At 37.4% G+C, this 17,416-nt stretch overlaps 2 protein-coding genes across 2 annotated transcripts in view; both read left to right on the top strand.

The window, feature by feature from the left end:
• The window catches only part of LOC128657721 (ADP-ribose glycohydrolase MACROD2), a 1,711,614-nt gene that overhangs the window by 936,726 nt on the left and 757,472 nt on the right, over positions 1-17,416 (top strand). The gene's annotated exons all lie outside the window — the stretch shown is intronic.
• Positions 14,581-14,994, top strand: LOC128657722 (histone H2A, sperm-like). The gene has a single exon (XM_053712125.1). It carries the CDS (start codon positions 14,581-14,583, stop codon positions 14,992-14,994), a length of 414 nt encoding a protein of 137 aa, XP_053568100.1.

Here is a 17,416-nt window from a genome sequence, read left to right as displayed (position 1 = left end):
ACATAAAAAAGATACGTATATAATTTATATACAATTGTGCTGTTAGAAAAAGTGTAGCATTAGAAACATAGTAATATTACCTGCTATATAAACTGCTTGCAAATGAGATAAATCATTTATTTTGGTATATCTGAAATGTTGCATTTAGAAACTGCATTATGCATTGTCTTTTCTGATACATGTAATGTAGCCTTCTTAGATCATAGCAATGAATGCTGTTATATATTCAATGCTGGTATCTTATTGCCCCAAATCAGTACTTCAAAAGCAACTGGTTTCATTGATAGCTAGGAGCTACAGATGAAAAGCAGTTTCTTCAAGTATTAATCATAGGCAAAATGGTTTACATTTTCCTGTTTATTTATATCTTATTATAAAAGATAAATTAAAAATAGTTTGGGTATTCACAAAAATCAAATTATGGAAATGAATGAAGATTTAATCTTTTCATTTCTTTAAAACATTTTTCTATTTTCCCTTTTTCTTAAAAAACATACTAATAGAATTTGGTTTATACATTAAAATGTAAATTAATGATTGTGTTTGACAGTGCCAAGGAAGAAAAAGACCAATAGAAATATCATAGTAATTTATATTTTATATTATACTAGTGGGAAAGCCTGCCCAGAGGGCAATCTATTGTGGTGATGGAACCACCGAACAACCTTGCCATTTTCGGAAGGGCAGTCTATTGTGGTGACGAAACCACCCTAACATTTTCGGAATCCACCGGGAGGCAGCTTACACTGCATCCAGGTGGATTCCGAAAAATGGCAGTGTGGTGAAAGAATCCACCTGGATGCATTTGCTCTCTCTCTCTCCCCTCTCATTTGCTCTCTCTCCCCCCTCTCATTTGCTCTCTCTCCCCCCACTCTTTTGCTCTCTCCTCTTTGTTGCTCTCTCTCCCGCCTCTCTTTTCCTCTCTCACTCCCCTCTATTGCTCTCTTTCTCTCCTCTCTTTTTCTCTCTCTCCCCTTTCATTTGCTCTCTCTCCCCTCTCTTTTGCTCTCTCTCCCCTCTCTTTTGCTCTCTCTCCCCTCTTTTGTTCTCTCTCCCCTCTCTTTTGCTCTCTCTCCCCCGTCTCTTTTGCTCTCTCTCTCCCCTCTCTTTTGTTCTATCTCTCCCCTCTCTTTCGCTCTCCCCTCTCTTTTGCTCTCTCTCCCTCTTCTCTTTTGCTCTCTCTCCCCTCTCTTTTTCTCTCCATCTCCCCCTCTCTTCTTTTGCTCTCATTCTCTCCTCTCTTTTGCTGTCTCTCTCCCCCTCTCTTTTGCTCTCTCTCTCCCCCCTCTCTTTTGCTCTCTCTCTCCCCTCTCTTTTGCTCTCTGTCTCCCCTCTCTTTTGTTCTCTCTCTCCCCTCTCTTTTGCTCTCTCTCTCCCGCATCTCTTTTTTTGCTCTCATTCTCCCCTGCTCTCTCTCCCCTCTCTTTTGTTCTCTCTTTTGCTCTCTCTCTCCCCTCTCTTTTGCTCTCCCTCTCCCCCCTTTTTCTCTCTCCCCCCTCTCTTTTAGTCTCCCTCTCCTCTTCTCTCTTTTGCTCCCCCCCTCTCTTTTGCTCTCTCTTTCCCCTCTATTTTGCTCTCACTCTTCCCTCTCTTTTGGTCTCTCTCTCCCCTCTCTTTTGCTCTCTCTCCCCCTGCCCTTTTTTGTTATTTTTTATTAGGGCACTCACAGTGTCACCGTCTGTAATGATCAGGCATCTGGCCTTATTTGGAGGCGAGGCACCAATCGTGCTCCGGCTCTATATGCGGCAGATGCCTGAAGCTTCAGGAGCTCCAGCTCTCAACTGTTATGTTACAGCTAAGAGTTGAAGCTCCTGAAGCTGTCTTGTCGTGAAGTGGCTGCACGCGCATCCAACAATCCTTTGAAGATGCGTGCACAACTGCCGACGGCGACGGACATTACAAAATTATAGTATAGATTAAATGAAAAGCACAAAATCTAACTTTTAATCTTACATTTTATGCATTGCCTATTCATATGTAATTTCCTTGTAATAAATATATATATTTGTTTGTAATTGTAGTTCCACATTTTTTCTTTTATTGACAGATATATACATATATTTATTTTTTTCTGTGTGGAGATTATCATTATAGGCAGAAATGTTCTGTTCAAATAACCCTTGATACTATGTTCTCAAGATAATTACTGAAATATTCAAAAGCTGTATATCTTTGTTCTGATGTTGTCAAAAATTACCCACCCAATGTTTTTATTTCAGTACCTCTCCTAACTAATCAAACACCTTGCACCCTAGCCTTTGCACCACATAGTATAGGATAACTTCTAAATGAGACTCTTCTTCATATCTACATAGGATGTGTATATGAAGAAGAGTCTCATTTTGAACATATATACTGTATCTATTAAAAGTAGTTGACAGCCATTATAGCCCTTTAAAATGAAGGTGTCGTTTTATAGAGATAATGTCTGGCTATAACACATCAAAATTGTATTTTTGTGAGACATTTCAGATGATGATACTGTCAATTTAAGGGATTAATTATCGCTCACAAATTGTGTTAATTAATGTGTATACATTTCTGTTGAAATTCTTGTCTAATTCTGTTGAGGAGAAATGGTCAAGATGTGTTTAAATATGTGTAATGGGTTATACAGTGATATGGAAACATTGGATTTAAAGGGCATGATTCTTTGTAAAGCAATTGTATTATTTAATTTGGCCTGTAATTTACTTCTAAAATGATGGTTCCTCTACTGTCCCCAGAGAGACTGGTGTGTGTTTTGCTAACTTCAGAACCCTCACCCACATACATTGTACACAATGATTGCTTGATCAATGAAGGGTCTCATGCCTTAATTGGCCACAGTAAAAGTGACAAGATAAATATACTCAGGAGGCTGACTTACTTAAAGACCTCAGCACACTGGCTTGATTCATTGGGGAAGATGTATTATGGGTCGAGCTGACATGATTCACTGTAGTGAATCATGTCCGCTTGACCTTGCTAAATGCCGACAGCATATGCTGTCGCCCCCCTGCACATTTGCGGCCAATCAGCACCATCAGGGATGTCAATCATCTCAATCATATTGGATTGGGATGATTGAAATCTGCTACCTAAATGGTGGCGGACAAGTTAAGGAGCAGCTATCTTATGACCGCTGCTTCTTAAAGGGACATGAAACCCAAATTTTTTCTTTCATGATTTAGAAAGAGTATGCAATTTTAAACAACTTTCTAATGTACTTCTATTATCTCATTTGCCTCATACACTTGAAATTCTTTGCTGAAAAGCATATCTAGATAGGCTCAGTAGCTGCTGATTGGTAGCTGCACATAGATGCCTCATGTGATTGGCTCACCCATGTGCATTGTTATTTATTTAACAAAGGATATCTTAAAAACGAAGCAAAATAGATAATATAAGTAAATTGGAATGTTGTTTAAAATTGTATTCTCTACCTGAATGATGAAAGAAAATGTTTGGGTTTAGTGTCCTTTTAACGGAAACTTTGCGCGTAGAAAGCAGCATCCGTTGCTTATTAAATCTCCCCATAGACATTTTTGAGGTTAATGATCGGCCTTGTTGTAAAGACAAGGTCAGGTGCAAAATTTGAGCATCACTTTACCTATTTCTTTCCAGCTTTGTATTAGTGTGTGTCTCTAACATTAATATCTATAGTTGCATGAGGGCCCAATACATGATAACTTGCACATTAAATTGGAATGCCTAGCAACATAAAAAAATAATAATTACAACCGCAACATACTTGCAAAAAGGTTTATATAAATGTTTTCAGTTGTAAAATAAGGTTGTCTTCCTGGTTAGAATGAAAGTGACTGACCATGGTTTTTGTTCGAGTGTTTTAGCGGTGTAGTCAGGATTTTTCCCCTACACCTCAGCCCAGCTGTTTTCATATTTTATTTTACAAAGAAATGCAGTACCTATTATTTAAGTACCATAGTTTTGGAATAGTATGGTTAAAGGGACATGTATATGAAAGGGCGGCAATTGTATATGTTAAAATATGTTTAGCTTGTGAAAACTTTTATGTAAAAATCTGTTTAAATTTGAAGTGAACCTAAAAGTAAGTGCATTACTGTGTACCACTAAGGCCCACAACACTAGCACTGATTGACTGATAAAGTTGGAATATATTTAGTACTAGAATATCTGTTTCCCAACAACAACAAATCACTGTAATACATTTGGAAATACTTTCTTTTAAATGGTACAGTGAATGTTTGAGTAGCATGCCCCTTTAATGATTGCAGTTTTACTCCTGTAATTGATGTGCCTTCTGATAATTTTTTATGTTTTTTTTTTTTACCCTAGGCAAGGTGTTGTTAAAACCACTAAAAATTAAGGCCTAGATTTAGAGTTCGGCGGTAAAAGGGCTGTTAACGCTCCGCGGGCTTTTTTCTGGCCGCACCATAAATTTAACTCTGGTATCGAGAGTTAAAACAAATGCTGCGTTAGGCTCCAAAAAAGGAGCGTAGGGCATTTTTACCGCAAATGCAACTCTCGATACCAGAGTTGCTTACGGACGCGGCCGGCCTCAAAAACGTGCTCGTGCACGATTCTCCCATAGGAAACAATGGGGCTGTTTGAGCTGAAAAAAAACCTAACACCTGCAAAAAAGCAGCGTTCAGCTCCTAACGCAGCCCCATTGTTTCCTATGGGGAAACACTTCCTACGTCTGCACCTAACACCCTAACATGTACCCCGAGTCTAAACACCCCTAACCTTACACTTATTAACCCCTAATCTGCCGCCCCCGCTATCGCTGACCCCTGCATTACAGTTTTAACCCCTAATCTTCCGCTCCGTAAACCGCCGCAACCTACGTTATCCCTATGTACCCCTAATCTGCTGCCCTAACATCGCCGACCCCTATGTTATATTTATTAACCCCTAATCTGCCCCCCACAACGTCGCCGACACCTGCCTACACTTATTAACCCCTAATCTGCCGAGCGGACCTGAGCGCTACTATAATAAAGTTATTAACCCCTAATCCGTCTCACTAACCCTATCATAAATAGTATTAACCCCTAATCTGCCCTCCCTAACATCGCCGACACCTACCTTCAATTATTAACCCCTAATCTTCCGATCGGAGCTCACCGCTATTCTAATAAATGTATTAACCCCTAAAGCTAAGTCTAACCCTAACACTAACACCCCCCTAACTTAAATATAATTTTAATCTAACGAAATAAATTAACTCTTATTAAATAAATTAATCCTATTTAAAGCTAAATACTTACCTGTAAAATAAATCCTAATATAGCTACAATATAAATTATAATTATATTATAGCTATTTTAGGATTAATATTTATTTTACAGGCAACTTGGTATTTATTTTAACTAGGTACAATAGCTATTAAATAGTTAAGAACTATTTAATAGTTACCTAGTTAAAATAATAACAAATTTACCTGTAAAATAAATCCTAACCTAAGATATAATTAAACCTAACACTACCCTATCAATAAAATAATTAAATAAACTACCTACAATTAACCTAACACTACACTATCAATAAATAAATTAAACACAATTGCTACAAATAAATACAATTAAATAAACTAGCTAAAGTACAAAAAATAAAAAAGAACTAAGTTACAGAAAATAAAAAAATATTTACAAACATAAGAAAAATATTACAACAATTTTAAACTAATTACACCTACTCTAAGCCCCCTAATAAAATAACAAAGCCCCCCAAAATAATAAATTCCCTACCCTATTCTAAATTAAAAAAGTTACAAGCTCTTTTACCTTACCAGCCCTGAACAGGGCCCTTTGCGGGGCATGCCCCAAGAAGTTCAGCTCTTTTGCCTGTAAAAGAAAACATACAATACCCCCCCCCCCAACATTACAACCCACCACCCACATACCCCTAATCTAACCCAAACCACCCTTAAATAAACCTAACACTAAGCCCCTGAAGATCTTCCTACCTTGTCTTCACCATACCAGGTTCACCGATCCGTCCTGGCTCCGATATCTTCATCCAACCCAAGCGGGGGCTAGACATCCACTGAAGAAGTCCAGAAGAGGGTCCAAAGTCTTCCTCCTATCCGGCAAGAAGAGGACATCCGGACCGGCAAACATCTTCTCCAAGCGGCATCTTCTATCTTCTTCCATCCGGTGCGGAGCGGGTCCATCTTGAAGCAGGCGACGCGGATCCATCCTCTTCTTCCGATGTCTCCCGACGAATGACGGTTCCTTTAAGGGACGTCATCCAAGATGGCGTCCCTCGAATTCCGATTGGCTGATAGGATTCTATCAGCCAATCGGAATTAAGGTAGGAATTTTCTGATTGGCTGATGGAATCAGCCAATCAGAATCAAGTTCAATCCGATTGGCTGATCCAATCAGCCAATCAGATTGAGCTCGCATTCTATTGGCTGTTCCGATCAGCCAATAGAATGCGAGCTCAATCTGATTGGCTGATTGGATCGGCCAATCGGATTGAACTAGATTCTGATTGGCTGATTCCATCAGCCAATCAGAAAATTCCTACCTTAATTCCGATTGGCTGATAGAATCCTATCAGCCAATCGGAATTCGAGGGACGCCATCTTGGATGACGTCCCTTAAAGGAACCGTCATTCGTCGGGAGACATCGGAAGAAGAGGATGGATCCGCGTCGCCTGCTTCAAGATGGACCCGCTCCGCACCGGATGGAAGAAGATCGAAGATGCCGCTTGGAGAAGATGTTTGCCGGTCCGGATGTCCTCTTCTTGCCGGATAGGAGGAAGACTTTGGACCCTCTTCTGGACTTCTTCAGTGGATGTCTAGCCCCCGCTTGGGTTGGATGAAGATATCGGAGCCAGGACGGATCGGTGAACCTGGTATGGTGAAGACAAGGTAGGAAGATCTTCAGGGGCTTAGTGTTAGGTTTATTTAAGGGTGGTTTGGGTTAGATTAGGGGTATGTGGGTGGTGGGTTGTAATGTTGGGGGGGGGGGTATTGTATGTTTTCTTTTACAGGCAAAAGAGCTGAACTTCTTGGGGCATGCCCCGCAAAGGGCCCTGTTCAGGGCTGGTAAGGTAAAAGAGCTTGTAACTTTTTTAATTTAGAATAGGGTAGGGAATTTATTATTTTGGGGGGCTTTGTTATTTTATTAGGGGGCTTAGAGTAGGTGTAATTAGTTTAAAATTGTTGTAATATTTTTCTTATGTTTGTAAATATTTTTTTATTTTCTGTAACTTAGTTCTTTTTTATTTTTTGTACTTTAGCTAGTTTATTTAATTGTATTTATTTGTAGCAATTGTGTTTAATTTATTTATTGATAGTGTAGTGTTAGGTTAATTGTAGGTAATTGTAGGTAGTTTATTTAATTATTTTATTGATAGGGTAGTGTTAGGTTTAATTATATCTTAGGTTAGGATTTATTTTACAGGTAAATTTGTTATTATTTTAACTAGGTAACTATTAAATAGTTCTTAACTATTTAATAGCTATTGTACCTAGTTAAAATAAATACCAAGTTGCCTGTAAAATAAATATTAATCCTAAAATAGCTATAATATAATTATAATTTATATTGTAGCTATATTAGGATTTATTTTACAGGTAAGTATTTAGCTTTAAATAGGATTAATTTATTTAATAAGAGTTAATTTATTTCGTTAGATTAAAATTATATTTAAGTTAGGGGGGTGTTAGTGTTAGGGTTAGACTTAGCTTTAGGGGTTAATACATTTATTAGAATAGCGGTGAGCTCCGATCGGAAGATTAGGGGTTAATAATTGAAGGTAGGTGTCGGCGATGTTAGGGAGGGCAGATTAGGGGTTAATACTATTTATGATAGGGTTAGTGAGGCGGGTTAGGGGTTAATAACTTTATTATAGTAGCGGTGCGGTCCGCTCGGCAGATTAGGGGTTAATAAGTGTAGGCAGGTGTCGGCGACATTGAGGGGGGCAGATTAGGGGATAATAAATATAATATAGGGGTCGGTGGTGTTAGGGGTAGCAGATTAGGGGTACATAGGGATAACGTAGGTGGCGGCGCTTTGCGGTCGGAAGATTAGGGGTTAATTATTTTAAGTAGCTGGCGGCGATGTTGTGGGGGGCAGATTAGGGGTTAATAAATGTAATATAGGGGTCGGCGGGGTTAGGGGCAGCAGATTAGGGGTACATAAGTATAACGTAGGTGGCGGTCGGAAGATTAGGGGTTAAAATTTTTAATCGAGTGGCGGCGATGTGGGGGGACCTCGGTTTAGGGGTACATAGGTAGTTTATGGGTGTTAGTGTACTTTAGGGTACAGTAGTTAAGAGCTTTATAAACCGGCGTTAGCCAGAAAGCTCTTAACTCCTGCTATTTTCAGGCGGCTGGAATCTTGTCGTTAGAGCTCTAACGCTCACTGCAGAAACGACTCTAAATACCAGCGTTAGAAAGATCCCATTGAAAAGATAGGCTACGCAAATGGCGTAGGGGGATCTGCGGTATGGAAAAGTCGCGGCTGTAAAGTGAGCGTTAGACCCTTTAATCACTGACTCCAAATACCAGCGGGCGGCCAAAACCAGCGTTAGGAGCCTCTAACGCTGGTTTTGACGGCTACCGCCGAACTCTAAATCTAGGCCTAAATGTCTCTTGACCAAAGTTGCAATTATATGGGACAATACAATTTTACAGTATTCATATTTGTGTTTCTGGGGACTAAATTTAGAATTGGATTATTTTGTTTTAACACACAATATAGTAGTGACGGAATTAAAGGGAAATGTCACCCACATTTTTTCTTTTATGATTTAGAAAGAGAATGCAATTTTAAACATATTTCTAATTTACTTATATTATCTAATTTGTTTTATTCTCTTGATATTCTTTGATTAAAAGCATATCTAGATATGCTCACTAGCTGCTGATTGGTTGCTGCACATAGAAGCCTCGTGTGATTGGCTCACCATGTGCATTGCTTTTTGTCAACTAAGGATATTTAAAAAATGAAGCAAAATAAATAATGGAAGTAAATTGTAATGTTTAAATTTTTATTCTCTATCTGAATCATGAAAGAAAGATTTGGGGTTTAGTGGCCCTTTAAGTAATTACTATTTACAATGCTGTTAAATTGCTAACAGTATATTTGTCTAAGCTAATTCAATTTTAAAATATTATAAATGTCAATACAAAAATAAATTTCAATTTACATTTTAAATGAGAAGATGAGAAGTTTGGATGTTAAATTATATTAATATTATTATTTTATTATTTTTATTATTATTATTACTACTACTACTACTAATAACAATAATAAAAAATAACATATTATTTAATTATTTATGGCTCACAGTAAGACATCAATAGAAAATATATTGTTTGAGTAATTGAGATAAAGCAGCCAAATGTCAAACATCATTGAGCGTGATATTAATTTCATAACTTATTGTTACTCTATCTTAACACTATTGTAAAGTTAAAATACTTGTCCTAAATTCCTGCTGCAGAACGTTTTACTAGCTTAAAGAATAATTAATGTAAACTATAGTAAATGAAAATACAAAAGGCGCAACCTAGGTTAATAAAGTAGGAACAAGGTGGCCTGTGGGTCAAAGCCCCCCTCCAAAAAGCTACTCACAAGTGAGGCGGCACAACCGGAGTGCCTATACAAGCAGTATGGGACTAAAGAGTCGCCCGAAAGACTCAGGTGCGATGCCCAGGCGCCAACGTGCATGCTCACAGAGTGTCAGGGGATCATAGGCTTACAGCCAACCAAATTGTGGTATAGGTGGGCACGCCTAGATTACACATGCTCAGGTGGGTCCGCAATCAGACCAGTGAAAGAATGGAGCAAGTAGTAATAATAAAAAGTGTGAATTTTATTAAACACACTAAAATAACAGCAATGCGTTTCTCAGCATATAAAATTGCTGTTTCATCAGGCTATAAGTTATAAAATTAACTACTTGCTCAATATATAAGACCTCTTAGCCAATCCGCTCATGGTATTATTACACACCCACTATTGTATCATACGTCATAGCATATGTAACCCAGTCCTATACCTTCTCAGGGCAAATGGATTCAGGATAAAGATAATGTGTATAAAATGACACCATGAACGAAATGGAACATGCTAATACATAAAATATATATGTAGAATGTATATTAACATGAATAGATAAATGTATACATAATGCATTGGTGAAATTAGTGACATCACAATACATCAAAAATCAGTATAAATATTTCATAAATACACAAAACGGAATTGATAAAAGCTTAAAATAAATCAATAACATGTTAACTCTAAAGAATCAAAGAAGAGTGATACATGCAGTAAAAACTATTAATATTATATAAAAAATAAAAACAACACAAAATTAAATAGAATGAGACCAGCTCGACTTCGATAGCCAAAGTTAAACTGTTAAGTGAACTCTCTGAGGGGAACTCGTGAACAGTACTAAAGTCAGATAAAGTAACCAATCAGCTTTATTCCACAGCTACAATGGCACAAGAAAAATAGATAGCTAGATACAAAATCTATGTTCTAGGATTTAATCTAATAACATAACTAACAGTTATGGAATACCTACAGAGGTTTAACTCTGTTGATCAAAGAACTCAGAAAACGTGATAACCAGTACGAACATATAATAGATACAGGTGACCTAGGTCTCCAATCTGTCCAAAATAGTCGCATAAATACAAAGTATGATGACAATCAGCCCACGACTATAAAGAGACAACCTAGATCCCAATAAATTAACTGAAGGCGGCCAAGTCAATATTAAGATTAAGGCCTAATGGGTGTGAACTTTGGAGTACATGAATCCAGTAAGTCTCTCTCTGTCTTAACCTAAACAAGAGATTGTATAAGTGAGACTTGGGGATATATTCTATAGGTGTAATAGAGAGGCAATCTGCGTTGTCATTATGTGCCAAATTACAGTGTCTGGGGACACTATGTGTCTTATAATTGTTGGTAATATTACATGCATGTTCTGAGCATCTAATACTGAACCTTCTGCAAGTGCACCCAACATATTGAAGCCCACAAATGCAAGATAACAGGTACACAACGTACTGAGATGCACAAGAGACGTGACCGATTATAGAATATTTACGACCGGTGACATTTGATTTAAAAGTTTTGACTCCATGTGTGATATGAACACACAGCTTACATCTCTTGTATCTACATTTGAAGGCAACATGAGATTGTGATCTAGATCTAATCTCTAGTGGAACCTTTATCTGTTGATGTTTAACAACTTTACTAGGTGCCAGAAGTTAGGGGCCTTCTTATAAACAATCTTAGGTTTAGATCCAATTTCTCTACCTAAAATAGGATCCTTTGTAAGGATACTCCAATATTTGCAATCTACTCTTAAATGGCCTTCCAAAACACCGCCTCTCCTCCCTCCAATCTATTATGAATGCTTCTGCTAGACTCATCCACCTAAGTCGACGATCTACATCAGCTGCCCCGCTCTGCCAGTCTCTACACTGGCTCCCCATACACTCCAGAATACAATTTAAAGTATTAGCCCTAACCTACAAAGCACTCAACAGTCTAACTCCCAGCTATATTTCCTCTCTCATCGTGAAATACTCCCCATCCCGTCCTCTTTGATCAACCTCTGACCTACGTCTCTACACTCTTGTTATCTCTACATCCCACTCCCGCCTCCAAGACTTCACACGTGCTGCTCCTGTCCTCTGGAACTCTCTACCCGCTCCATCAGACTGTCTCCAACCTTGTATAGCTTCAGAAGATCCTTGAAAACCCACCTATTCAGAGAGGCTTACCATCTCTCCTCCATCCCGCATCCGAACCAAGCTAATACATGTACATGAACTGCGTGACTCACTGCTGCAAATACAACTGATGTAACAAGCTACCCCAACCTTATGTCTCTGCACCCTAAACCTATAGACTGTGAGCTCTCCGGAGCAGGGCCCTCTTCCTCCTGTGCTAGATTTGTTTAGTCTTTATATGTTTTGTATTGTATCACAAATCTTTGTCGTTGTATACCCCTATCATTGTACCCAGCGCTATGGAATTTGGCGGAACTATACAAATAAATGATAATAATAATAATAATAATAATAATAATAATATTTGGAAATTATATTTCTTATTTGTTGGTGATTAGAGTTATATTGAGTAATAAAGAGTGGACACCTATATGTTGTATTGTCTTTTTTGGGATGGTTCTGGAAGTATCCATCACTATCGTCCGATCTTGCTCTCATGTAGCCATTATTGATAATGTGTAGAGGATATGTTTTCTCGATAAACCTCTCTTTAAGAATTAAAAATTGATTTTTGTAATCCGCCAATGTGGTACAGTTGCGGCACACCCGCTTGAATTGACCATACGGTACATTACGCTTCCATGGAAGATAGGGGTTACTAGTAAAATCAAGGTAACTATTACAGTCCACTGTTTTAAAATGTGTAATACTAGCTACCCTACCCTTTGAAAATTCAAGCTTCAAGTCCAGAAAGACCACAGATTCAGGGTCTATTGTACTAGTGAAAATGAGGCCCCTATCATTCCTATTAAGATGGTCTATAAAAAGATTAGCAGATAAGAGGTCACCCCTCCAAACAAAAATCAGATTGTCGATATTGTGGCCATAGAACACCAGGTTCACCCCATATACAGGGTCGTGAACATAATCTTGTTCAAAGCGTCCCATAAATAAATTGGCATAACTTGGGGCGAACCTGGTGCCCATGGCCGTCCCCCTGATCTGTAAAAAGAATTTGTCCTGAAACATAAAATAATTATGTCTCAAAATAAAAGCAATTAGTGACAACAGAAAATCACATTGGTTAATAGGTAAATATTGGTCTTGTTCAAGATAAAAGAAAATAGCTTGAATACCCAACTCATGAGGTATATTTGAATAGAGAGCCTGAACGTCGCAGGTGATCCATAATAGGTCAGCAGTGGCATCCAGACACTCCAATTTTTAATCAAATCCGAAGAGTCACGAATATATGATTCAAGCCCCAAAACATATTTTTGCAAAAAGCTATCAACATATGAGGATACGTTGTCAGTGAGACTACCTATGCCAGCTATAATAGGATGGCCTGGGGGGCAACTAGGATTTTTGTGAACCTTTGGCAAATGATAAAAAAAAGCCAAATTAGGTTCATCTGGGACCAGAAATTCCTTCTCTTTTTTTTAGAATAATTCCTTCATTAAAAGCATCGACCACAAGACTTTGTAGAGTCGCCTTATATTGGGAGGTCGGGTCGCACTCCAAACGGATATAGTAGGATGTATCAGGAATTATTGTTCTTGCTTCTAGTAAATAATCCTCTAAATTCTGGAGTACTAACCCCCACCCTTGTCAGCTTGTCTAATGACAAGAGACCTATCTCCTCTTAGACTTTTTAGGGCTTTCTTCTCATTAGGATACAAATTGTCTCTAATATGCCTATTATCTTTTGGAATCCGATCAAAATCTTCACTAACTAGCTGTTTAAAAATTTCAATGTGTGCATTGTTGGTCAATCTGGGTTCAAAATTAGATTTATTTCTAAAATTGGTATGGATGTAGCCCTCACAGAGCTGTTCAACCAGGGAATCTGGTTCAAATATTGGAACCTCAGTGTTATTGAGTCTACTATCCATATTATTAGTCAAAATTGGGAAAGTTGTATTATCTTTAAGGTGTTTTTCTGCAAAAAACTTTTGCATTGATAATTTTCAGGTAACCCGATTTCAATCTACAAATAGGGAAAACATACTGTGGCTATTAGTCGGGCTGAAGGAAAGTCCTTCACCCAATACCCTTACCTCATCATCTGTTAGGATGCGTGAGGATTAATTAAAAATCCCTTTATTTAGTGTCTGTATTCTGACCTTTTTGATGGCTGTTCGCCGTCCTCTTCATCCTCTTGGCCGTATGGCCTTTTTCCTTTTTGGGAGTTTGTCAGAGTTACTACAGGTTCTAGGTAACTGGATATAGTTTTCTGCTTCCACGATTTTTGGCGTGGACCTGACTCTAAAAAAGACTGTGCGTGATTCCTATTAGTGTTCAGTGGCCCTGAATCAGGATTAGATGCTCTGTTATTTTCAGAATAGCTTTTGCCATTGGTCAGCCTATTGTCGGACTTGGAATTAGTGCTGAAAACCTGATTTGATTCATGCACTATAGGTATTCTATTAGGATTTTGTGGGTCCCTGGTTTGGAAATGATCACCTGAAGATCTATGTCTATGCCCTGACCCATGATAGGTCCTATTGGATAAATAATATTGGTTATTGTTATGGGCAGAGTTATATTGTCTCAGGGTATTAGTTCTCTGATGGTAATGATAGCCTACATCAGGCTCACATCTTCCCCAGGATCGTAAGAATCCTAGTACTGTCTTAATGTAAACTAGTATTTTTTACATTTTATTCAAGACACTATTCCATTGCTTATCTTCCATTATTTAGATGGTTATCGATCTAAGGCCTAATAGGCTTTTGCACATGTTTTTCTAAAACCTTGTCTTGAGTTCAAATTTAAAGAATTTATTTTTAACTTTTTCATACTCCTGGAGCGTCTTGGATAAAAGTAATACAGTTTGATGCTGGGGTTTTTGAACAGCAGAGAAGAGTGGAAATTTCAGGTAGAGACTGCTAACATGTCTGGTCGTGGAAAGAAGGTCACCAAGCCTGCAGCTGGCAAGACATCCAAATCTGCTAAGGCAGGCCTCCAGTTCCCAGTTGGCCGTATCCACAGGTTCCTGAAGAAGGGAAACTATGCAGAGCGGATTGGGTCTGGATCTGCTATCTACCTGGCAGCTACTCTGGAATATCTCTGTGCAGAGGTCTTAGAGCTGGCAGGAAATGCTGCCAGAGACAACAAGAAATCCAGGATTTTACCCAGGCACATCCAGCTGGCAGTCAAGAATGATGAGGAACTGGCTAAGCTATTTGATGGCATCACTATTGCTGATGGGGGTGTCTTGCCAAACATCCATGCCCAGCTTCTACCAAAGAAAACCTTTAAAGGATCCACACAAGAACCTAAAGCTGCTGAATCCCAGGACTTTTAAATTGAACCAAAAAACACACTTTATGGGATTTTACTCTTTTGGGAACATCTTTAGCAGTGTAACTTGTACTTTGCATTTATTTTAATATTTTCTAAATAAAAGTTTATATTTTGATAAAAAAAAAAAAAAAGTAATACAGTTTATTTGTATACATTCAGAATAAATTTGACTGTCACTCATGTGCATATTTTGGAACATACACTTCTTTACTCTATGGTACAATATTATCACCTGACAAAATGCAGATTTTGGAGTACAATAACTGTAAATTAAGACATTTTAATACAAATATATGGAAAGATTTAAAAAAAAAAAAATCTAAATTGCCCAGGTATTTATGGCTTAGTAAGGCAAGTGAAAGGACACTATAATCGTATTTATTTTGCAAAATTACTGTTCCTTTCTGTAAACAACTATTTTTAATTAAAATTAAAATCTAGATAACAAATGGTTAAACCTACAATTATTTTGGTTTGCATCCCAAATGGCATGAGGCGTTTCTGCAAATTAAACTACTTATTATGTTTCAATCCGTTTTCATGGATTATACTTCTACTCTATAATATATGCAATTCATATTTCTATTAATATTATATTAAGCATTCAGTGTTTTAATTACTACTGATGACACCATGTCAGCTAATTTCACACATATATAGCAAGCAAAGACACAAGTGTTTCTGTATTAAAGCATTAAAGAGCTAAAAATGTTAATAAGACTATTGTTTTAATTATTTATGTAATACAGTTAATATAGTTTGTTTCTTCAGGACTTTTTAACTTTTTAAATTTTGCAGCTCTTAAATACATTTGCCCATTGGCATATTTAGGATTTATGCTGCCCTAGGCACCCAAAATTCTGCTGCCCCCCTCTCCTGTAACAAGACTTTTTTCCCTATGGCATTTGTAAAATAAATGTTCATGTTAAAGTGCATGTGTGTTTGTATGTGTATGTTTATGTCTGTGTGTATATGGTGATGGTGTGTGTGTAGTGTGCATGTGTAGTACAGTGTGCATGTGTAGTGCAGTGTGACTCAAAAAGTGCTACCCCGCAAAATTTGCTGCCCTAGACAAGTTCCTTGTTGGGTTAGGCCAAAATATGCCCCCTGCATTTGCTCTGTTTTGAATGGCCTTTCTTGGTTAAAGGGATACTAAACCCATTTTTTTTTTCTTTCATGGTTCAGATAGAGCATGCAGATTTAAGCAATTTTCTAATTTACTCCTATTATCAATTTTTCTTCATTCTCTTGCTATGTAAGAATGTAAGGTTAGGAGCCAGCCCATTTTTTTGTTCAGTACCTGGATAGCGCTTGCTGATTGGTGGCTCAATGTAGCCACCAATCAGAAAGCTCTATCCAGGGTGCAATTTTAAGCAACTTTCAAATTTAGTCCTATTATCAATTTTTCTTTGTTCTCTTGCTATCTTTATTTGAATGTAAGCTTAAGAGCCAACCCATTTTTGGTTCAGAATCTGAGTAGCGCTTGCAGATTGGTGGCTACATTTTGACACCAATCAGAAATAGCTACCTATATATGTATGCTTACATTCTTGCTTTTTCAAATAAAGATACCGACAGAATGAAGAAAAATTGATAATAGAAGTAAATTAGAAAGTTTCTTAAAATAGCATGCTCTATCTGAATCATTATAGAAAATATTTGTGTTTAGTGTCACTTTAAGCCTAACAATGCACATTAGTAATTTGCTAATTTGTTAGCCAAAAATATCATACCACTTACTTAACCAATAAACCAAGCTTTATGTCCTTTAAGAAAAAGCAGAGAAACCTATTTAATGTAAAAGTGAAATAAAGCAAATTAGTGCTTGCTGTCAATTAAACAGACACAAATATAAAACAAAACATGTAACTCTAATTAATTAGACCCTTTATGTAGGTGTGTAACAGAGTAGGAAGAGTTTAAGACAAGTACTAAAAAGTTTGCTGAAGAAAGTTTCAATGATTAACTAAACTATTTTTGCAGTCAGTGACATAAATATCAATTATCACTTTCTTCAACCATTACCTATTTTAATTTAAACTTTCATGATTCAGATAGAGCATGCCATTTTAAGCAACGTTCTAATTTACTCCTATTATCAATTTGTCTTCATTCTCTTGTTATCTTTATTTGAAAAAGCAAGAATGTAGAGTATAGGAGCCGGCCCATTTTTGGTTCAGCACCTGGGTAGCGCTTTATGATTGGCATCTAAATGTAGCCACCAATCAGCAAGTGCTACTCAGGTGCTGAACAAAAAATGATCTGGCTCTTAAGCTTACATTCAAATAAAGATAGCAAGAGAACAAAGAAAAAATTATAATAGGCCTAAATTAGAAAGTTGTTTAAAATTGCATGCTCTATCTGAAAGTTTAATTTTGACTAGACTATCCCTTTAATTCTAAACAACTGAGATCCTAACTGTG

Source organism: Bombina bombina, chromosome 4 (genome assembly GCF_027579735.1).
Source record: "Bombina bombina isolate aBomBom1 chromosome 4, aBomBom1.pri, whole genome shotgun sequence".
Lineage (NCBI taxonomy): Eukaryota > Metazoa > Chordata > Amphibia > Anura > Bombinatoridae > Bombina > Bombina bombina.
This window is presented reverse-complemented; position numbering and strand designations above follow the sequence as displayed.